The sequence below is a fragment of the Mustela nivalis genome, assembly GCF_964662115.1.
Source record: "Mustela nivalis genome assembly, chromosome: 16".
Taxonomy (NCBI): domain Eukaryota; kingdom Metazoa; phylum Chordata; class Mammalia; order Carnivora; family Mustelidae; genus Mustela; species Mustela nivalis.
Genome location: NC_139035.1, coordinates 67,216,136 through 67,237,740, shown reverse-complemented (window position 1 = coordinate 67,237,740; position 21,605 = coordinate 67,216,136). Strand labels below are relative to the sequence as shown.

Sequence of the window (21,605 nt, the reverse complement as noted above, 5' to 3'; positions counted from 1 at the left end):
TGGTCCCTTTAAGAGGCAGCTTCCAGGTGGGGGGTGGGGGAGGGCCGATCACCCCCACCCCATCCCAGCTTCTGGGGGCTGACTCCCCTCACAGCTCCCCCTGGCGGAGGAGGTCCTGACCTTAGGGCCCTCCCCGCCCTCCTCCTGGTGGTCAAGGACCTGGCTGGCTCTGCCAGGTCCCAGGGCCAGGGCCTCACAGGGCCCGGGAAGCCGGCAGCCTGTCTCCCTGTCCGTCAAGCGGGGACCTGGAGTGACAGGTGTGCCCGCAGTGGGACAGGAACGCTGCACCCACAGCCCTCCTGCAGGTGACATGCCGGCTGCCCCTCACCGTGGGCTCCCGGGTCCTGAGCAGGGACACCAGAGGACTGAGTTAGACGACCCCTGGTGGGGGGACCAGGCCCCAGAATTCAGAAGGGACAGCTGCCGCCACACGTGGAAACCCGGCCCTTTCCCGCTGGCCAGGCCCCAAACCACAGGAGCCCCAAGGGCTCTTCCTTGCTTCACAAGAACACAGGGGGACCCCGCCTCATTTTATGGGTGGGGGTCCTTGCGGGGCCTCCCCTCAAACCACCTGCATCCAGACGAGGACACAGACTCTGAGGCGGTCACAGGGGAAGTCCCAGAGAGCCCAGGGCATTCGGCCTCCCGGATTTCCGTCCTGTCGGCTTCTTGGGAATTCCTAGACCCGGTCCCCGCAGACTTTCTACAGGGGGAGTCCCAGGGCCTAGTCTGTGAGGCGCGTGGAAATCTGGACCCCTGGCTCCTCCTGGCACCAGGGTGGGGGGCGGGGGAGCCGCCACCAGCTGCAGGTCTGGCCTACTTGGAGGATGGAGGGCTGGTTTGCCGGCGTGGGAGGGTCCGGGACATGACGGCTGGGTCCCCCATCTGTACTGCATGCGGGTCACACCTCCCGCGGTGGTCTCCAGGAGGGTGGAGGGGTGCCGTCTGCTGGTCGTCTCCCATTAGATTTCTTCCAGGAGCTCCGAGGGCTCGAGCCAGGGCCAGCTACCCTGCTCCGTCTGCCCACGGGACTCCCGGCTGTGCCAGCCCCAGCCCGAGCCTCCCGCCCCATCCTGACTGCAGGGAGCCTGATCTCTCCAGAGGAAGCCTGGCTTCGGCCTTTGTTCAATGGGCCTGTGACAGCAGCTGCCTTCTCAATGCTTCTCTTGTCATCTGCATCAGACCTGGGTGCCCCCCGGCCCCCCGTGTGGAGCTCTCCCTGAAGACCGCCCGGCAGGAGGGAAAGGATTGCCACCTGGGGCTCGGGCTAGGAGGAAGGCTCCTGTGGCACCTTCCAGAGTCAGGAACCCTACCCCGGCTTCTACCTCGTCCTCTAAACCGCAGCGCCTCCCACTATAGGTGAACGCCTGTTTCCGGCAGGGACCACGCGGACAGAGGAGTGTGTTCCCTCCTCGGAAGACCAGTGTCCCAGTCCTCGGGAGCAAGACGGCCACTGTCTGGCCGGCCCCGTGCTTCCTCCGTGTCCTTGTTCTCAACCTCAAGCTTCTGACCTATTAATCCCCCCCCCTCTGCGAAGCCCCGGTCTCCCCCAGAACACAACAAACAAGAGCAAATGTATCGTCCTCGCCCTCTGACCTGGCCGGTGCTGGGGTGTCCGAGCTGCAGCCCCTGAAGGAGGGAGGTGAGCTGGCGGACGGCGACCCCGCTGGGAGCCTCCCTTTGTCTCCAGGTCCTTTTCATCCTTCCTGGGCCTGGGTTCCGCGCGCGCTGGGCCCAGGAAAGGTTAAACCGGTTGGGCAGTCTCTCCCCCCTCAAGCCCCAACAGCATCTAAACTGGGCAACTTGGTGGCAGGAACAAAGCCAGTGTTTGTTGGGTTTCCCTCCTGCCTGGGAGGCTGTTCTCGGACCACGGCATTCCTGGCTCGGACGGAGGCAACTCAGGGCCGCTGCTCCGGCAGCCAGAACCACGGCCTTGCCACAGGCCGTGCTGAGGGCACAGGTCGAGGGCCGCAGGTGCGCGGAACTAAAACGAATTCAAGTTAAGAGAAGCTAGTTCGTGGGGCGCCTGGCTGGCTCAGTCGGGGAGCACGCGGCTCGAACTCGCGACCCCGAGATCAGCAGCTGATCCGGGGAGAGATTAAACAATTTAAAGGAAAAAAAGAAAAGCTAGTTGTTAAACAGAGGAAGTGCCAGAAGCAGGTGTCGAGAGTTCTTTCGGTAGGTAGGTCCGTGAACAAATCAAGACCAGAAGCTCTCACCGGGCGTCGAGGCCCTTCCTCTCCCCCTGCGTCCTCCTGCCGTGGAGAGGCCGCCGCGAGGACGGGTCAGGGCGGCGGGAGCGGCGCGGCGAAAGCGGAGGGAAGGGGGGACGCGGGCAAGGTGTCCGGTGGGGACAGACGTCCGCACAGACAGAGCCACAGGCCACAGCGAGCCGGCGGGAGGTCCGCTCCCCTGCCCAGGAGCCGGGGTGCCCAGAGGTGACGAGGAGGCAGACGAGTCAGCGTGGCAGGTTTTTATTAGAAAACCCCACTTGGTCAGCGCCCCCCGACCCAGAACAGAGACTGGGGAGCCTCGGAGTGTCCCTCAGCCCTCGTCGGTCTTCCTGCCTCTTCCGAGAGGGGCCGGTAGGGGAAGGAGGTCGAGTCAGGCAGTCTCCGGGGTGCCCCCTCCTGCGCCCCTCAGAGTTCACACCGCGGCCCGCAGGGGCACCGAGGGCCCTCAAGGCTCCCTGCCCGAGGCGTTCCCGCCACATGGCGTCGGGACGGAGCGAGGCGGCTTTCACAGACCCGCGGCCTGGTCCCGCACTCTGGTTGAGCAGGCCGGATCCAGAAGGCGGCAGGGCCGGGGCCCAGAGGCTGCACTCGAGACCCTCCGGCGCCTGGAAAGCGCCCGGACCCCCGGCAGGGCGGCCGAGGAAGGCCTCAGTTCTTCTTGGTCTTGGGCGCGTCGTACTTCCTCTTGCTGGAGTACCACAGCAGCAGGGGGACGCCAATGGAGGGCAGCGTCATGACCCCGAAGGCTGCCCAGTCCAGCTGTGGAGGACGACAGAGGCCCTGGTTCACGAGTCTGGGCGAGGCCACGGCAGGGCCGGGAAGGAGGCAGCGGGGGAGGGAGCGCCCGTTCGGCCGAGCCCGGCAGAGGCGCCTCCGACTGCTCCCGGCAGGAAGGGCTCTCTCCAGACCCACCTATCTTCCAAGCTATGGAGCCCCAGGCCCTGCCTGACCCGACCCAGAATGGACGAGAAGCTTCACGAGACCACTAGTGCTCCCACTCTACCTTCCCAGTGCTCTGCAACTCTGGGAGTCTACACACTTGTTCTTGTAAACCTCAAAACAGACCCAGGACTCCCAAGATGGGACTTGACTCGAGGCTGCACAGGGAAAAGGGCCATTTTTTGGTTCTGGCCACGGTCATCCCACCGCCAAGAGTCTCGAATCACGGCTCAGTGAGGACACTCGGTGGTGGCTGAGTCAGACCCGAGAAAGCAGGTGTGACGAGAACCAAACGACCTTCTGAGGAGACCCGGAGGTCCCACAACCGAAGGGGACCCAGGGAGAGAGGGAGAGGACAGCACGGAGCTTACGAAATGCGGGGAGAACCTCCTATCAAACTCGCGCTGGGCCAGGATTCCTCCCTGTCCAGGGGCGCTGGTGAAGCCGATCTGAAAGGACAGGACGGGCGTCAGCGCAGGTCCCCGTCCTCCTCCCGGGAGGACCGGCAGCTCCGGCCGACCCAAGCCAAAGCTTGACATTCTCAGTTCCCCGAGGCGCAAGAGAGCATCCCGAAGATGCGGGAACGGTTCTGAACGAGAGAGCTGCCCGGTGCTCAGCATGCCGACAAGGAGTCCGCTGGGAGCCAGGGGACACACGAGGAGCCTGTCCTCAACAGGGCAGGCCAGGCGAGCGGCTGAGTTAGACCAAATCCTTCCTCTTTGTCTCGGCCCGTCTGCAGGACGAGGTGTGGGACAGAAGGCACTGCCCTTGGCCGTGGCTACCTGCTCCTCCAGCGGAAATGCTCTTCCCCACCTCACAATGGACAGGAGGCTCCTGCGACCTGACGGGCATCTGGCGGACCACGGAGCCTCACCCAACTGCACACGGGACAGGGGGCCGGGGCCGCCTCACCCAACTGCAACGGGCCGGGGGGCCGGGGCCAGGAGCATTCCCGCCCTGGAGCACAGCTGGGCGCCGGAGCACACTGCAAACAGCCTGTGTCTCTCCGGTGTCTCTTAACCTATCAAATACCAGGTAGAACCAGAGTCCTGGGGCCGGTTCTGAAAGCAGAAAGGACCCAGGATGTGAAAACTGAGTGAGGTTTGCAAGAATATGATCCCACGTCTTGGTTTAAAAAAAAAAAAAAATTTACAAAGTGCAGTGAGCGTCAGAGGCTGTTTGCTTCGTCCGGCTGACCCGAGCGGCTGACCCGAGCGCCTCCGGGGCTGCACACTCGCCGTGGAGCCGGCAGCCCAGCCACAGCGTCTTGTCGGAGGCCTCATAAACTCCGGCCGGAGACCGCGTCCCCACCTCCCGGCTGTTCCCTAGATCCCAGCACGCTGCCGGGGCTGTGTCTGCCGACCTTCTCAACAGCCGACCGAAGGACAATTCGCTATTTATTTTCTATTGTACGTGAGAAACAGAGTCATCTAAGACAAAGGTAGTTCCCAGCCTCAAGGAGTTTACCACTGCACTGGGAGCGGGAGCGGCTGAAGACCTACACGTAAGCAAACGGGGCTCGGAGACAGCAGACAACCATACTTTCCGGTCAGGGAGGCCATCAGATCTCGAGAAACTTCTATGCAGTCAGCAAACACTTGCTGAGAGACTGAGCAGGACAGAGCCGGGGGTGTAAGAGCAGAAGACAGAAACGAGGGGATGCCGTCCGCACCTGGGCCTTGGGAGGAGGGGTCCCTTCCAAGAGAGCGAATGAGAACGAGAGAGGGCGCGGGGGCGGAATGGGCCGGAAAGCTGGAGGCAGAGACCAGCTACACCAGTAGAGCGTCCGCGGCAGGAGCGGTCGAAGCAAGGGAAAGGTGGACGCAGCGGTGGGGCGGGAGGGGCCCGGGCGACCCACGAGCGCCCACCACGCGGCAAGCAGCGCCATCCAGGTTAAAAGCAAGCCGGGGGGGGGGGGTGTAGAATGAGGAGACGAGGCCGCGGTTCTCCTGTCCCACCATCTCAACTGCTTCATTCTGGAGCTTTCCAGTTGGAAACCGCCTTGCTTCCCCAGGCGGCACGCAGCCTCTGGGCTTTCTTACCATCCTGAGTGCGGCGGCTGCCTTGGCCTTGGCCGGTCTCTGCAAGTTTCTAAAGGCAGATCTAGGCCCGTCCAGCTAAGGTTTGGGCAACTTACCACGACGGGCCCGTCCTCCTGGGCCAGGTAGGTCACAGTGGCCGAGGTAAAGTTGAAATAGCCGGCCTTGAGCGGGCGCAGGACCACGGTGTGGGAGACGTTGCTAGCGCTGGCCCGACCGTCAAGGAAGCAAGGAGATGCAGCTGGTGAAAGGCCCTTTCACCGTGGAGGCGGGACGCACCGTCCACAGAAAGGGGGGCCCACACGAGGGGGCTTCATGCCTGCAATCCTCCGCGGGAGTAATCAACACAGACCGTTCTCTAGGCCTGAAACGTGGGGCGTGACAGGACGTCGTCCCAGCCCAGCGCAAGGGGTCTCCGAGACACGCAACACGCAGGTTCAAGCTGGACTCGGTCCTGGGGTTTCAGAAGTCAGCGTTCAAAGCAACACATACGATGACTGGAAAAGTCATTTCCACAGAAATTCTTTCACTGACTGACTGAGGGAGGACTGCAAATACAAAACAAACAAACAAGAAAGAACGAGGGGCGCCTGGGGGGCTCAGTTGTTAAGCGTCTGCCTTCAGCTCAGGTCATGATTCCAGGGTCCTGGGATCGAGCCCGGCATCGGGCTCCCTGCTGGGCGGGGAGTCTGCTTCTCCGGCTCCCACTCCCCCTGCTTGTGCTCCCTCTCTCGCTGTGTTTCCCTCTCAAATAAATCAATAAAATCTTTAAAAAAAAAAAAAGAAAGAAAGAAAAAAGAAAAGAAAAGAAAAAGAAAGAACGCTTACCCTCACCAGAAAATCTAAATACTTTCATTCACGGGGAAGAGTTTTATCTAATCCCACTCGGAAACTAACTGGTGGAGGCCAGAAAGAGACCCACTGGGCAAGAAGTATCTTTAGGAGGCCCCCTGGGGCTCCGTGCTAGCTCTCAACTGACCTTCCCGTAAAAGCAGCTTAAATACCCTCGTCCAGCCACAAACAGCCTCCTCAATGTCCCCCTGTTCTGCAGACAGCGTGCTATAGCACCTTACAACCAGACCTCAAGGACCCTCCTTCCCCAGGTCTCCCCTCGATCACACTCCATTTTCTACTGTCCCGTCTCTTCAGCAGAGGTGACAGAACGGCCACGCGCAGCCAGACTATGTGAAGTGACCTTGCTGTGTCCGTGTCTTCCCCAACACCAGCCTTCACCACCCAGCGTCAAGGATACGGGGCAATCCGGTCCCACTTGACGTTGAGCATTCCGGAGACAATGCCGAAGTCCTCGGGAGGGAAGGAATCATCAGATAACTCCACGTCCAACGCAGCACTGCGCAACGGAGGGACAAGAGAGCTTAGTAAGCAACGGACCCAGAAATACAGTAACCGGCAACTGGCGGCGCCCCGCTGGCTCGGTCGTGGGGGCACAGGACTCCTGATCTTGGGGTTCTGCGTTCGAGCCCCTTGCTGGGTGGAGAGATTACTTAACTATAAACTTTTGGGGCACCTGGGAGTCCAGGGATCAAGCCCTGCATTGGGCTCCCTGCCCGGCGGGAAGCCTGCTTTTCCCTCTCCCACTCCCCCAGCTTGTGTTCCCTCTCTCACGTTCTCTCTCTGTCAAATAAGTAAAATCTTTAAAAAAAGTAATCACCAATTAAATCTGCCCACTTGTCCCAAAAATCAGAACTACCAAGCCAGGCACGAGTCACACAGTAAGCTGGGTTTGCCGCACCGGAGAATCCGGGTCACGGACTGGATTCTCTGGCTGAGAAGCACCACGGAAGGAACGGGCCCACCACCTTCTATGTGTACGCGTGTCACATGGACAGAGGGGACAGAGTGTCATACGGAGCAAGACACACTTGGAAGAGAGAACAGACGCAAATAGGAGTTTAAAAAGGCCACACACGTGCGTACAGGTTAATGGCAGGAAGGAAGCTGAGCCCTGCAAGCCCGAGGGGCGAAGGACGGGGCTCCTCCTCCGCTCCCCACTGGAGGCTCGTCCTTCCGTCCTCCCCACCCGAGACTCCCCCAGCTCCGACAAGCGGAGCGGTCTCTGGGAGCCTGGGCGAATGGGTCCAGCAGCGCTCCCTCCGTGCTGACCCCTGTGGCGGCAGGTGCCCCGCAGGCTCCGGCCGGCCGGGAAGGACAAGGGCCCGCCCGCAGCGCCCGGGCCGCCTCGCCTGGAGCCGACGTTGTAGATGTTGTACTGCAAGGTCAGGTCTCGCCCCTCCACGGCGTATCTGTTCAGCAGCGACTTGGAGGCCAGCAGCCGCGCTCCTTCCTCCGCATGACCGACAGCACAGAGGGCCAACAGCACGGACGCCAGCAGCCTCATCTGCGCGGGAAGACGCCCGTGGGCGGTCAGCCCGCACGAAGCGCACCGCCGTCCTGGCAGCCCCTTCCCCATCACCCAGCAGGGCTGGGCCACCCGCCGCGATCGCCCACCTCTCGGCCCTACCGCCCTCCTGCCGTCGGCGGGTGGGGGTGCCGGGGACCCCCGCACAGGCGGCCTCCGCCCAGCCCCACCGGGCCCTCCCCGCGCCCCTGCCCCGGCCCCCACCTCCCTTCCGTGGGTCCCTGCGGGTCAGGGCTCCCCCGCCAGTGCGTCCCTCCCGTCCCCGCCGCCGCCGGCCACCGCGCGGACCCGGGAGGCGCCCCGCCCGCACCCCCGGGCTCAGCACTCACCGTGCGCATCCCACAGGCCTTTCCGTGGGCCACCGAGACCGGAAGAGAGCGTCAGCAGCCCGGAGGCCGGAAGTGACCTCGGGCCGGAAATCGCGATGCTTCGCGCGATGCCTCCTGGGAATTGTAGTTCCGGGGCCCGGCCCCGCCTCTGGCTCTGCGGCGCCCCGCAGGGCTGGGGACCCGAGCGGGCCTGCGCCCCCGCGCGCGGCCGCCCCGGGGCAGGTGCCCTGCGGCTGGGTGCGCAGTCTGCGGCGTCGCGGGCGCCGGCGAACCTCGAGCCGGGGGAGGCTCCTCCCCCCCGGGCTGCCGGCCTCCCTTCTGCTTCCCGGCGACCGACGGGGTTCCCCCTGCGTCCCGGAAGGCGCCGGGCCCCGAGCTTCTCGAGCCTTCGAGGGCCGGGAAGGGCAGTGGTGGCCTCGCCGCGGCCGCCGGGAGCCCCGCGGCCGTGTTCTCGCAGGGCGCGCGCGTCTGGGCTCCTCCGGGCCGACCCCGCAGGCCGCGCTCCGGGGAGGGCGTCCGCGGCTCCGCGTCGGGAACCGGGGGCTCAGGGCTGCGGCTGGCGCGCGCCCTCACGGCGGTCACTTCTGTCCCGGCGCTCGGCTCCGGGACGAGACCCGGCGTCCCGGGCGTGCAGGTCGCGGACGGTGCGGGCGCGGCCGACCACAGCGCTGCGCGGTCGGGGTCTGCGGGCGGCGCGTCTGCCCTCGGGACGCCGTTCCTGCGCCCGCGCTGCCCCGGGTCCGCGGGGGACCGAGGAGCCTCCTTGCTGGGGCTTCAGGCTCCTGCGGAGAAACGCACGTTTTCCGCCTTCGTTCGGGCGAACTCTGCGTCCCACCCCCCGCGGGCTGCCCCGGCTTTGCCCGACGCCGTCGCTCCTTCCAGCGCTGGCCTTGACCGTCCTGCCCCTGGTCTCCGTCTTCATGAGGACACGCTGTTTGTCCCCCGCGCTCGGCCCGCGGTCCCGCCGTGCTGCTGCGCGCAAAGGAGGTGCTCCCGGAGTCCCCGCCGGGGCCCCCGTGGGTTAAGCCTCTGCCTTCGCTCAGGTCATGATCTCAGGGTCCTGGGATGGAGACCCGCATCGGGCTCTCTGCTCAGCGGGGAGCCTGCTTCTCCCTCTCTCTCTCTGCCTGTCTCTCTGCCTGCTTGTGATCTTTGTCAAAGAAATAAATTAAAAAAAAAAAAAAAAAAAAAGTCTGGGGCGCCTGGATGGCTCAGCTGGTTAAGCGGCTGCCTTCGGCTCAGGTCATGATTCCAGCGTCTTGGGATTGAGTCCCAGGTGGGGCCCCTTGCTTGGAGGGGAAGCCAGCTTCTCCCTCTGCCTCTGCCTGCCTGTGCTCACTCTTTCTCTCTCGCTCTCTCTCACAAATAAACAAATAAAATCTTTAAAAAAAAATCCTTGTTGATTGAGGGACTTTTTTTTCCCCCCTTTTCAAAGCATTGTTTTCATGGCAATTTCTCTAGGCTTGGAGAAATACCAAGTGTGGATGTCCTTGTTTCTGGGACTCAGCTGTACACAAAAGGAATATATCTTCAGCACACGCCGTGGACATTCCCTACCAATAGCCACTCTGGATCCCGGACAGAAATGTCTCCATCCTTACTTTGCCCATTTATACACTGACCCTTCTGCCTGTGCCCCTTCTGGTTGAGTCTCTTGTTCATGCGTGGATCCACTGAGCCTCCGTTTTGGGGGGTACCTGTCGTGTACCAAGAGCTGCAATAGTCACTTTGGGAGACACAGAGACAGGGTATGGTATGCCCTCAAGAAGCTTAGAACCTAGTAATGGGGTCAGATAGCCCCATGACTAGAGTGAAAAGGCGAATGGAATGTCAAGTACGATTTGACAAACACACAGGCACGCGCGCACACACACACACACACACAACAGTGCTGCACATTGTTCATGGAATCATATCCCTTTGTCTGACAACCAAGATGCTCACTGTCACCCCGACCCCTCTCTGCTTTAGCCAAACGAACCATTTCTTCTTGCCCACTTTTTCACTTTCAGACGTTTGATCAGTGCGAGTTATTTGGACATAAAGCAATTGCTTTCATGGACTTCTTACTGTCACCAGCCCCATGCTAGTTTCCAAGAGGACAAGCACATAGAAGACACACTGGACTCGGAAGAGTTTGAAATGGGGGCGGGGCGCCAGGAATGGGGGACAGATGAACTCACTCGTTACACTGTCCTAAGTGGGTTATTATTTTTTTTTTAAGATTTTATTTATTTGAAAGAGAGATCACAAGAAGGCTGAGAGGCAGGCAGAGAGAGAGAGGGGGAAGCAGGCTCCCGCTGAGCAGAGAGCCCGATGCGGGGCTCCATCCCAGGACCCTGGGATCATGACCTGAGCTGAAGGCAGAGGCTTTAACCCACTGAGCCCCCCAGGTGCCCCTGTACTAAGTGTTCTGAAAAAGGTTAGTGTGGGGCTTCCAAGGCCTGGTCTACCTTCACATTCTCTTCATTGTGTCTTTTCCCCAAATAAGGATTCTTCATTTTAATTATAATGTTCTCTAAAACACGCAGTTCGTCCTGCCTGTGAAATTCTGCCTCTTGGTGCTTTGGGCCCACGTGTGGACGGCGGACGTTCCGGCAAGAAATAGACACCGGAGTTAGGACAGAACATATCACCTACGTCCCCCACCGACAGTGGCGAACACGGTTAACTAAAGGGACCTATATCCAAGTGAGGCTGCTTCACAAACCCCTTGGAATTATAGACGGCTTTTTCCTTTATTTCTCTAGAACCAGAGAAAACCTTGGAAAATGCTGGGCTAACAGACCAGTTCTCCCCCCGGCATCCCCGTGCGGATGGGAGTGTCTCGGATGGGGCCGGGCGGGGCCGGGGCCGGTGAAGACACACCGTCTCTGTCTACATTCTCCCTCTTAGAATCTGCTCCGGCTAGAGGACAGGTTTCACAACTAATCGTCACGGAAATGTTTCTGCTGAAAGACTCCCAAACAAATACGGTTGCTTCCTGCCACCTCAGAGGAACCACAGACCAAGAGATTGGGTAGAACCTTGTTAGGCGTGCAGGGAACCGTGTGCCAGAAGGCCAGGCGTGTGGGGCCCGTGTGAGCTGCTTGCGGCTTTCCTGCCCTGTTCCCCCCGATGGTCAACATGGAGCCCACGCTGCCCACTGACCTCTCTTTCGGGATCGGAAACAAGAAGGAAACCGAGATAGTGTGTGGCTAAGCTGAGAAGGAAATGGCCAACTGTTTTTTGGCTGGTGGCCTGACAGGCACCCGGAAAGAGCCTCACCGCCAGAGGGAGGCGGCTCTGATGGGCACAAACTAGCGGGCGGGGCGTTCCCTAAGTGGTTATAGATTAACTCGGAGCCACCCCACTCTTCAAGAAGTGTCCAGAGGGGCTCCTGGCTGGCTCAGTGGGTTAAAGCCTCTGCCTTCGGCTCAGGTCATGATCCCAGGGTCCTGGGATCGAGCCCTGAGTCGGGCTCTCTGCTCACCGGGGAACCTGCTTCCTCCTCTCTCTGCCTGCCTCTCTATTTGTGATCTCTGTCTGTCAAATAAAAAAATAAAATCTTAAAAAAAAAAAAAAAAAAAAAAAGAAGCATCCAGAAGCACAGGATGACAGCAATGTTGTAACTTTTTCTCTTTTAGAGTCTTTTTTTTTTTTTTTTTTTTTTATTGCGGGAAATATATATCGAACATGGGATTTGCCATTTAACCGTTTAGAGGCCAGAGTTCAGTAGCGTGAAGGACGTCCACACTGTTCGTTGTCAACCATCTCTCTCCAGAAAGTTTTCAACTTCGTGAACGGAAACTCCGTACCCACCAAGTAGGAATGCCCGTTTCTGTCTCCTGCCCCAGTCCTGGCAACCACTACTCTACTTCCTGTTTCTATGAATTTGATTACTTTAGCTACTTCCTGTCAGTGGAATCAAGCAACGAACTCGTTTTATTTTACAGAAGTAATTCAGGCTTATATTCTCAGTGAAACAAAATCAAATATTGAACTAGTGAGTCTAAATGTCTGGATGCAAATTTCGATGCCCAGGAACTGCTGGCTGCCGTTTCGTTCTTCTGGAACCAGGCTGCATTTCTGTGTCCAGTCTTTTCTCCACAGACCAGCAACAACTTGATCTCTGCTAATGCACGGACTCCTGGTCACTTTCTCCAGAGCCACCTCTACTTTTCGGGAGGATTCCTGACGTGCCAGACGCAGGGTGATTCGTGATCAATACTTTTTTTTCTCTCTCTCTCTCTCTCTCTCTTAGCTATGGGAAGTCCTTAGGAATCATCAGAAGAGTATATTTTAAAGATTTTATTTATTTATTTTATTTTTTAGAAGTATACCTTTCTTTGCCATCTAGGGTTCTATTTATTTTTTAAAGGATTTTATTTATTTATTTAACAGAGAGAGAGCACAAGCAGAGGGAGCAGAGGCAGAGAGAGAAGCAGGCTCTCCACTGAGCAGGGAGCTCGATGCGGAACTCGATCCCGGGACCCTGAGATCATAACCTGAGCCGAAGGCAGACACTTATCAAACAAAGCCACCCAGGCGCCTCTTATTTATTTATTTTAGAGGGAGAGAGACGGGAGAGAGAAAGAGGAAGGGCAGAGGGAGAAGGAGAGAAACTCAAGCAGACTCTGTGCTGAGCGTGGGGCCTGATGTGGGGTCCGACCGATCTCACCACTCTGAGATCATGTCCTGAGCTGAAATCAAGAGTCGGTCTCTTAACCGAATGACCCACCCAGGTGCCCCCTGGTTATCAATACTTTTCCTTTCTGGCACCCCTTAAGACATTGATCCTGTGTGTTCTCAGACGACAGGTTCCCTCTGAGTCTAGCCACAGCCCCTCAGCCCTCTCCCAGGCTCCCTGGCATAGTCCCCTTCCCCGATAACTGTCCCTCTACTTCCCCTCCTCTCCTGCGTCCCGGGGGACTTGGTTGGCCTCTCCAAGCCAATCACTCCTTCCTTGCTACTCGAGAGCATTCCTCAGATCTGCAAACTGGGCTGGCACTAGGATGAGCAGAAATTCTGAAGGATGCCTTAGGCCCCCTGCCTGGGCACATCCCAGAGCGGACCAAAAGCAAGATTTTCTCCTGTAATTACAATAATATTATTGCACCCCCAAAGTTTGACGGTGACATAATCTACGATTTTCTGCTACAGAGTCCGTACTCAGTTTTCTCCCAAACACCCTCTAGGAACTTTCAAAGAGACCCTAAGGTCCTGTGAAGGGTTGCATATCGCAGTGTGCCATTTGAGGGAGAGGAGAAAGGGAGAGGTGGCTCTGGCTCTTGGCACAGACATTCGAGGGGCCCTTCTAAGTCCTTGGGTCCCTTGAATATCTCACAGACCCGGTACCTGAAGTTCTTGGCTGCGTCAGCCAAGTTCGAGTCTGCGTCAGCCTCGTCTTGAAGCCCTTGCAGGGTCTGCGCCCTTTTTGGAATCGGACCAGTCTGTAGTGAAGCCCAGTCTTCCTTCCGCTGGCCCCGGTCGGCTGGGGCCGGGGAATGAGCATTTCCAGCCTCCTCCTGAGAGAAGCGAAGCAGGAGTGTGTGTGTGAATGGGCGCACGTGCCCTCTCGGCCCCTCAGAGCAGCCCCCACCCCGGAACCCCAGGCCCTGGGTCCCCACCCTCCTGTTGCTATGACAACCAGTTCTGTGAGGACATGGAGACTAGAATCGTGAGTGTGCGGTGGGCAGGGAGGGGACGCGCGGACTCCCCGCACACGCGCTCCGAGAGCTTCACGATCATGAGGAAGAAAGAGAACGCGTCTTCATCTTCCACCCTCAAGGTCAGCGGGCAGGCTGGGGCACAGGCCGGGGCAAGGCCCCTGACCCCAGGCGCCTGCTCAGTGTGAGCTGCACCCTCCTGACCCCTCCTCGCCCTCAGGGGACCCAAGAAGCTAGGAGAGCCCCAGGGACGGAAGATCCCTCCTTTAACTCCTGTGCCGGATCCTCGACGTCTGTCCACAGCTTCACTGATGACCTCGGCTACCAAGGGAGCCGGGAGCTGAGCAGCGTGAGTGCCGCCTCCCCCGCACCCCACCTCCCCTGGGAGCCCCCGGCCCGTGCTCCGTGCCCGGCAATGGCCTGCGGCCACCTTCCCGACTGTCCCCGCATGCTTCCAGCCCACATCCTCCTAAGCGTGGCTCAAATGACTGCCTCCAGAGTAAAAGGCCAACAGTCATCGAAAGCACAGCTTACATACGCCTCTCTGGGTAGATGCTATTATTGTCCCAATTTTTCAGATAAAGAAACTGAGGCACGGGCAAGGGACATAACTCTCCCAAGATGACATGGGTCAGAAGTGGAGATGCTCGGTGCCTAGCCGGGTGTCTGCCCCAGGTCCTCCCCCACAAGTGCTTCAGTCCCGGACCGCCTTTCCACCCCTCCTCCGGGGCTTCCTCGCAACATTTCTGGGCAGGAAACCGGCTGGTGGAGGGACCGAGCGGCCTGTGGGCTGGAGCGGCTCAGTCGGGGCTGCGGTCGCTGACCCGCAAGTTGCTCCTATCTGAAGTGCAGGTTTGCCGAGGAGGAAGGTGCGCGACCTCGGAAACCATCACACTCACGGTAGACATATCCGTCCCCCGAAGCAGGAGCAGCCAGGATTTCCAGAGGGGACCCCTGGGGGGCAGGATCTGCCTGGCAGAATGAGTCTTGTTTAAGCACAGCATCCGCGTCGGGAGCCTCGAAAGAACCCCCCGGCGCCCGCCGCAGCAGGCTGAGCCCCCGGGCAGGGGCTGTCTGGGGACTTGCCCGCGGTCCCCGAGGGGGAAGGGCAGGCTTCGCTGACCTCCCCTCCGACCTCGGTCCTTCTCTGCCTCACTTGCCCCCTCAGACACCGAGGCCCGTGGGTCACGGGATGGGTCACGCCTCGCTCTCGGATTCCCCAAGGAAGAAGAGCCCGGCCTGGCGCCGGCCCGGAGGCAGAAGCGGAGCCTGAGGAAGCACAAGGGGGAGAAGGATGAGCAGGAGGAGGACGAGGCCGACAGGGGCCCCCCGCCCCGGCGGTCCCGGAGGCCAAGGCAGAAGGAGCGCCCCAGCCCCAGCGCCCCGGGGAGCGGCGCCTACAGCCAGAGCCCGGCCTCCCGCTGGAGCCTGGCCGGCTTGCGCTGCTGTCTGTGCGGCTGCTGCTGCGCTCGCTGGTCGGGGCGGGGGTCGGGGTCCGGGGCGCCCCGGCCCGACGGCTAGGCCTTGCAGGGGCTGTGCCCGGGCGAGGCCTGGCCCAGAGCCGGGAGCCCCAGACGGTCAACCTTTGTAAATAAAGCCCAGTTTCTGTTCGAGGAGGTCGGTGCCAGCCCCTTGACCGCGGGACGGACAGATGGGACGGTGGTGAGTGGATCGGGGGGGACACGCACCTGCTTTCCTCCTCCCGTCCTCTCTGGACGCCTGAGCACCTTTCCAGCTGCGTTGGAATGTCTGTCCCTAGAGCGAGGCCTGGGGGGGGCTGCGGCTTGGAGAGGGAAAGAGCCAAGGGCGAGGCCTGGGGGCGCGTTCGTCCGCCCCCCACCCCCTGCAGAGTTCGGCTGTCGCCCAGACACTCAGGTCAAGACAAAGCTTGTGAGCTCCTCACTTCGCAAACGTTCAGATGGGAACAAAGGCCGCTGGCCGCCGCGCCTGCCGGAACCGCCTGGCCTCCGCCTCAGCGAGGGGCAGAGGGGCCTCGCCCTCCAGGACCTCCTTCGGGCCCTGCCCCTGGCTGGCTGGGAGGGCGACCCGTGGGGACAAGTGGAGACGTGCCGCCGTCCTAGCTGGGGCTCCCGCAGGTTGCCGAGGCTGAGGGCCCCGCGGGGAAGGGCGGTGAGGACACAGGACCCGCCGGGAGGAAGGCTGAGTGGGCTGTGGCCTCGGCCCCATTAACCACCGGGAGCCCCCCCCCCGGGGTGGGGGTGGAGGTCCCTGCTGTGAGCGGTTGGCAAGTCCCCCGGAGGAGGAGGAGCGGGGTGGGTGCCCCGGGGTCGGCCCAGGGGCCATCATAGCAGCTCCTAGAATTCACCGACATTCGTCCTGTTTCCTGGGTGTATTTAAGTTTTGTAAATGCTCCGTGTGTGCTTGAAGAGTTTATTACACGGGGCACCTGGGTGGCTCAGTGGGTTAAGCCTCGGCCTTCGGCTCAGGTCATGATCTCAGGGTCCTGGGATCGAGCCACGCATCGGGCTCTCTGCTCAGCGGGGAGCCTGCTTCTCCCTCTCCCTCTGCCCCTGCTTGTGCGCTCTCTCACTCTGCGTCCAATAAATAAAACCTTTAAAAAGCGTATTACAGCAGCATGCTTAAAAATAAAACCAGGGGCGCCTGGGTGGCTCAGTCGTTAAGCGACTACCTTGGGCTCAGGTCACGATCCCAGGGTCCGGGATGGAGCTCTGCGCTCAGCAGGGAGTTTGGCCTGGGATTCTCTCTCCCTCTCCCTCTGCCCCTCCCTGTGGACTTGCTCACTCTCAATAAATAAATAAATAAATGATACAAATCTTTTTTAAAAAGTAAAGTTTACTTTTGCCCACTTCAGGTTTTTGTGTGCGAAACGATGCGGCATATTCTTTCGTTACCCCTCCCCACGCTGTCGGCTTTGTTGTGTTTTCTATTTTATTGATTAAATCCTTTTTCATTGTGGTAAGATACGCGACAGGACATCCACCGTGTCCGCTTCAAGGGCTCACGTCAGGGCACCCGACACGCGGCCGCCGTCGGCCTCCAGAACCCGTCGCCGCATAGCCCCGAAACCCGGGCCCGCGGCGCCCGGTCCCTCCATCTCCTGCCCCCCCTGCGGCCGCCCCTGCTCTGTCTCTGCGGGGCTGGCGACGCGACGGGCCTCCTGCATCGCGCGGGCTCCTCCGGATGGTGACCGCTTATTTCGGGCGCTGCGACGTCCTCGACGCTCGTGCCTGTCGCAAGGAAACCAGAAGGTGCCTCCTCCTCGGGCCCCAGCGACGGTCCCGCACTCTGCGGCTCCTGTCACCCATGGGCGACAGCTGACTGACTTCACGATTTAGCTGTTGGACACGGGTGTATGCACATCTCTTCAAGACCTCACTTTCCATTCCTTTGAGCTTAGACCCAGGAGTGGAATTTGAGCCGTGTGCTAGCTCCATTTTCCGTGTTTTGAGACGCTGCTACAACCCCGTCTTCCACACCTGCTCTACCATTTCGCATTGTCACCCACAATGCCAACGTCCAGTTTCATCACATCTTCACCAGCACTTGCTGCTGTTGGTTTTTTGTTTGCTTGTTTGTTTTTAAGCTTTTATTTATTGCACGGAGAGAAAGACAAACAGGGGGAGTGGAAGAGGGAGGAGCCCGAGGCGGGGCCAAAGGCAGACGCTTAACCCTGAGCCACCCAGACACCCTGTTTTTGTTTTTGTTTTTTTTAATTATTTCTTTGAGGGGAGTCTGGCTGGCTCAGTAGGTTAAGCCTCTGCCTTCCGCTCAGGTCATGATCTCAGGGTCCTGGGATCGAGCCCCGCATCGGGCTCTCTGCTCAGCGAGGAGCCTGTTTCCCCCTCTCTCTCTGCCTGCCTCTCTGCCTGCTTGTGATCTATCAATCTCTCTCTGTAAAATAAATAAATAAAATCTTTAAAAAATATATATATTATTTCTTCAAGAGAGAGAGAGAGAGCGTGAGCAGGGGGAGGGCCAGCAAGAAGGAGAAGCAGGCTCCCCGTGGAGCAGAGAGCCCAACTCGGGGCTCCATCCCAGGACCCTGGGATCGTGACGGGAGCTGAAGGCAGAGGCTTCGCAACTGAGCCCCCCAGGCATCCCTAAGATTTTATTTTTAAGTAATCTCTGCACCCAACATGGGGCTAAAACTCACAACCCCGAGACCAACAGTTCTCCAATCTGCCCACTGAGGCACCCACACACCCTGGAAAAAACTCTATCTTAGAACTCACGGTCTGTTAGACCCTATGGCTATTGTCTCGGCCTGCAGCCGTCAGTTACAGAGAGACGCGTATTCAGAGCTGTGACTGAGGGTTTTCCCTGTTTCCCTGTTCTCTTTATGGTGCTCTCAATGTTCTCGCTCTCTCTCCCTCTTTTTTTTTTTTTAGATTTTACTTATTTGAGAGGGAGAAACAACACGATGGGGAGGCAGGCAGAGAGAGGGAAGCAGGCTCCCCGCTGAGCAGAGAGCTCGATGCAGGGCTCGATCCAGGCCTCTGAGATCATGACCTGAGCCGAAGGCAGACGCTTAACCCACTGAGCCACCCAGGCGCCTTCTCTCATCTTAAACTTTTTATTGTGCAGAATTTTAGATTTATAAAAAAACTTACAGCAAAGAGTGTTCCTACAGACCCTGGGCCCGGTTCCCCCACCTACGGTCACCCTTCACTGTCGCGGGTGTTAAGGTGGCCGCGTGGCTCATGCGTTGTTATTAACTAACATCTGTACTTCACTCAGATTTCTCTAGTTTTCAGCCGATGTCTTCTCTGGGGAGCCGGATGCTCCGTCACCTTTGATGGTCGCGTCTCCTTAGGAACCGTGACAGTTCCTCAGACTCTTCTTGTTTCCGATGACCTTGACGGTTCCGAGGAGGACGCAGACGGGACAGCGCGGAGTTTTCCTCGTGACTGGACGGGAGATAGGCGTTCCGGGGGAAGAGAACTGAGGTCAGATGCTGTTTTTATCGTCTCCTGTCATGAGCACATGCTATCGGCGGGATTTCTTGTTGACCTCCACCCCCGTGCTGAGGTCGCGTCCCCTCTCTAAAGTCACCTGGCTGTGCCCTTTCCCTGCTTTGGAAGGGAAGCCTGTACAGCCCACAGCCGAGGAGCGGGCAGATCTGCTCGACCTCCTTTAGGCGGAAGATTGACATACGGTGTTGGGAACTTCTCCTGCACACATTTGTCTCTCTTTGCCTATTTTTTGATCCATTATTGATGGGCATCAGTAGACTCATGGGCATACTTTGCACTCTGGGTTTCAATTCTATGCCGCCACTGGGAGGCCTTCCAGGGGCTCCCGTGTCTTCTGCCACACCCTGGTCGCTGGGGGTCTGCCGGTCTGGGGGTCTGCCGGTCTGCCCCACCTCCCCTGACCCCGCTCATCTAGCAGGTGTCCTGTCCCGGCATCGGCCGTTCCTCCGGGAGACCTGGGGGACTTCCCTTGGAGGATGGCCTCAGAGACCAAGGCCTGGCCGCCAGGTGCCCAAGACGCCCCCACGTGTCGCACCTCCTCGGCCCCCTGCCACGGAGAGCCAGGACGCAGGCGGTGCCAACTCATGTTCCCCGGGCATTTGCCTCTGCGGCTGCATTAAGCTAAACATGAGCTTGTGCTGGTGTCTCACCTCTAATCCAGGACAACTCAGGTCCTTCTAGACTCAGCCCCTCACTTGTCTGTAGACTCCCGCTTCCCCGGAGAGCACCGTGCACCCCAGGGATCCGGCGTTTACTTAGGTCTATCCCAGTGGGCTAGACCAGGCTTGTTAACAAGACATCCAAGGGATGCGCATCGCCCCGAGCCCAGTGCTAGGCTTCCTTGCCGCTGTTTTCACAGATGCCGCTCATTTCTGAGTTTCTGGGTCCGCAGCTGACGCCCCTCCTCGGGGAGTTGATTTCATCCATTTATGACATGTTTTGAGCCTCTGGTTACATTCCTCATCCTGTCCTGGTGTCCCCTGACCTCCTAGATGACATGTTTCTTGTTTGCATATCCTAGGGTCCTCTGCTGGAAGGTTCTATGGGTCTCGGTAAATCCACCGGGGCAGGACCATGCACGAGGGCTCCGCCGTGCTGGGAAAGCTCCCAGATTTCTTGACATGGTGTTTCCTTCTTGTCCTGCCTCAGAGCCCTCACTTTATTTTCTCCCTCCAGTCATTTGGCAGGAACACATTGTGCTTCTGTTTGCTGAGCAAGAAAACATCCATCCTGGGGGCGCCTGGGAGCCCCAACCAGTGAAGCATCTGCCTCCAGTTCCGGTCGTGATCCTGGGGTCCTGGGATGGAGTCCTGCACCAGGCTCTCTGCTTAGCGGGAGGCCTGCTTCTTCCTCTCCTCTGTCCCTCCAACCCCGCTTGTGTTCTCTACCTAATAATAAATTAGAAATCTTATTGAGGGGTGCCTGGGTGGCTCGGTGGGTTAAAGCCTCTGTCTTCAGCTCTGATCATGATCTCAGGGTCCTGGGATAGAGCCCCACATCGGGCTCTCTGCTCAGCGGGGAGCCTGCTTCCCTTCCTCTCTCTGCCTGCTTGTGATCTCTGTCTGTCAAATAAATAAAATTCTTTAAAAAAAAAAAATCTTGTTGAGGACCTGGAGGTGGCTGGCCCACCCACCAGGCTCCCATGTGGCTGTGGACACAGCAGTGCTGGGCCCGGTCCCTCTCGGGCTCGTCGGCCCTCGTTCTCTCGCTGCTTTTGACCTATTTGCAGAACGCAAGTCTGTTGTAACTCACTGGGTCTCCTGAATCTGTGAATTGTGGTTTTCATCAGTTCTGTCACTGTGATGTGACCTAGACGTGTAGTGGAGCCCGTGCCCATCCTCGTGGCCTGGCCGTCTGCACCAGCTCCCGGCGCAGCTGTGTGGCATCGGCTAGTGTGCCCGTCCACGGACGCCCTGCTCACCTCTCCACTTGGTCCTTCTGCCACCGGGACGCTGTCTGGTTTGGTAGTTTCCAGTCTCGCCGGAACTTCCAGGTCGGGTCTTTATCTTGCGACACTAAGCAGCTGTGCTCATCTGTAGGCCCAGCTGCTGGAGTCGCCGTGGGTCCGTCCGTTGTCCCTTGTTCCCGCTTGGCCTCACGGGCAGCACCTTGTCCTCACTGGTGCATCGTTCACTTTTACATGGTTGACAGTACGTTCTGGAGATTTCTGCTGCTTCTGCCACGCACCTGGGGACGCCGGCCTGCTGTTCCCCCGGCTCCTGTCCTTCCAGGCTCTCAAAACACAGCGCGGCCCCTCCGTCGTGTTCCCCATGGGCAGCAGCCGCAGAGTCCAAGGCAGGGCTCCTGCAGGGCAGTGGCCTTCCCCCTCCCCGCAGTGCCCCCACTGGTTCTCGGTGGCCCTTTGACGCTTTTTCAGTTATTTTTTCACCCAGTAGTGAGGGGTGCCTGGGTGGCTCCGTCACTAAGCGTCTGCCTTGGGCTCAGGTCATGATCTCAGGGTCCTCGGATCAAGCCCTGCAAGGGGCTCCCTGCTCAGTGCGGAGCCTGCTTCTCCCCCTTCCCCTCCCCCTGCTTGTGGTCTCTTGCTCTGTCAAATAAATTTAAATCTTAAAAAAAAAACCCAAAACCCTGTAGTTAAAGTGCTGGCGAGGGACTTCTAGCCCACGTTACCTGAAGCGGGGCTCCCATGCACGGCTCCCTCGCGTGGCACTGTGGCCTAGTCCGTAACCTCGTGCACGGGACACCATCAGCACTCGACTTTCCTTAGCTGGCACGAGCGGCGGGACAAGCCGGCCCCGCCTGGTCTCGGAGCTCAAGACCAGAAGCCCCTAAAGGTCACTTGGAGAAGGTCCGGGCGGCGAGGCTCCCTGGGGTTTTGCCTGTTGTCCCTGAGGTGAGGGGGAGCTAGTCTTGCCAACACATCGGTCGGCAGGAAGGACCTTTCTGCGCCTCCCTCAGCCCCGAGGGGTTGGGGACCGGCTGTGCCCCGCAGTCCTCCCCGCACCTTCAACGCTCAGCGTCTCGGTGGACTGGACCCAAGAGCCACTCCCACCAGGTCCCGCCTGGTAAAAACCCTGGAACCAAGCTGCTTTCGGCGAGCCTCCTCGCCCCCAGAAAACA

At 59.3% G+C, this 21,605-nt stretch overlaps 2 protein-coding genes and 1 long non-coding RNA gene across 10 annotated transcripts; 1 reads left to right on the top strand and 2 right to left on the bottom strand.

The window, feature by feature from the left end:
* Positions 1-2,458: 2,458 nt before the first annotated feature.
* SSR2 (signal sequence receptor subunit 2) lies at positions 2,459-8,060 on the bottom strand. 4 transcript variants are annotated; one of them, XM_082703447.1, is made up of 6 exons: positions 7,922-8,060; positions 7,417-7,571; positions 6,465-6,563; positions 5,311-5,419; positions 3,545-3,622; positions 2,459-2,993 (listed from the first exon to the last, which is right to left on the bottom strand). In XM_082703447.1, the coding sequence occupies exons 1-6, from the start codon at positions 7,928-7,930 to the stop codon at positions 2,883-2,885; spliced, it is 561 nt and encodes a 186-aa protein (XP_082559573.1). In that variant the 5' UTR covers positions 7,931-8,060; the 3' UTR covers positions 2,459-2,882. The 4 variants fall into 4 exon arrangements, with proteins under 4 accessions (XP_082559573.1, XP_082559572.1, XP_082559574.1 ...); XM_082703446.1 differs by having other exon boundaries at positions 7,417-7,634; positions 7,922-7,977; XM_082703448.1 differs by having other exon boundaries at positions 7,797-7,926.
* Positions 8,061-12,091: 4,031 nt separating this feature from the next.
* On the top strand, positions 12,092-15,182 carry LOC309849698 (uncharacterized protein; the record flags this gene model as incomplete). 5 transcript variants are annotated; one of them, XM_082702570.1, is made up of 4 exons in its annotated part: positions 13,461-13,691; positions 13,790-13,918; positions 14,422-14,469; positions 14,794-15,182. In XM_082702570.1, the coding sequence occupies 4 exons, from the start codon at positions 13,461-13,463 to the stop codon at positions 15,088-15,090; spliced, it is 705 nt and encodes a 234-aa protein (XP_082558696.1). In that variant the 3' UTR covers positions 15,091-15,182. The 5 variants fall into 5 exon arrangements, 2 of the variants coding, with proteins under 2 accessions (XP_082558697.1, XP_082558696.1); XR_014303842.1 differs by having other exon boundaries at positions 12,092-13,691; positions 14,417-15,182; XR_014303843.1 differs by having other exon boundaries at positions 12,092-13,691; positions 14,324-15,182.
* Positions 15,183-18,369: 3,187 nt separating this feature from the next.
* Positions 18,370-20,952, bottom strand: LOC309850090. Its single transcript, XR_014304083.1, has 3 exons — positions 20,446-20,952; positions 19,175-19,912; positions 18,370-18,458 (listed from the first exon to the last, which is right to left on the bottom strand). It is a non-coding gene; the product is annotated as an uncharacterized lncRNA (long non-coding RNA).
* Positions 20,953-21,605: the final 653 nt, after the last annotated feature.

What these genes read in the sequence shown, in the direction of transcription:
- SSR2 (XM_082703446.1), bottom strand. An exon ending in ATCTACAACGTCGGCTCCAG is followed by an intron (nt 6,564 to 7,416) that starts GCGAGGCGGCCC and finishes TCCGTTGCGCAG; the next exon opens with TGCTGCGTTGGACGTGGAGT. An exon ending in AAGTGGGACCGGATTGCCCC is followed by an intron (nt 5,420 to 6,464) that starts GTATCCTTGACG and finishes CGGTCGGGCCAG; the next exon opens with CGCTAGCAACGTCTCCCACA.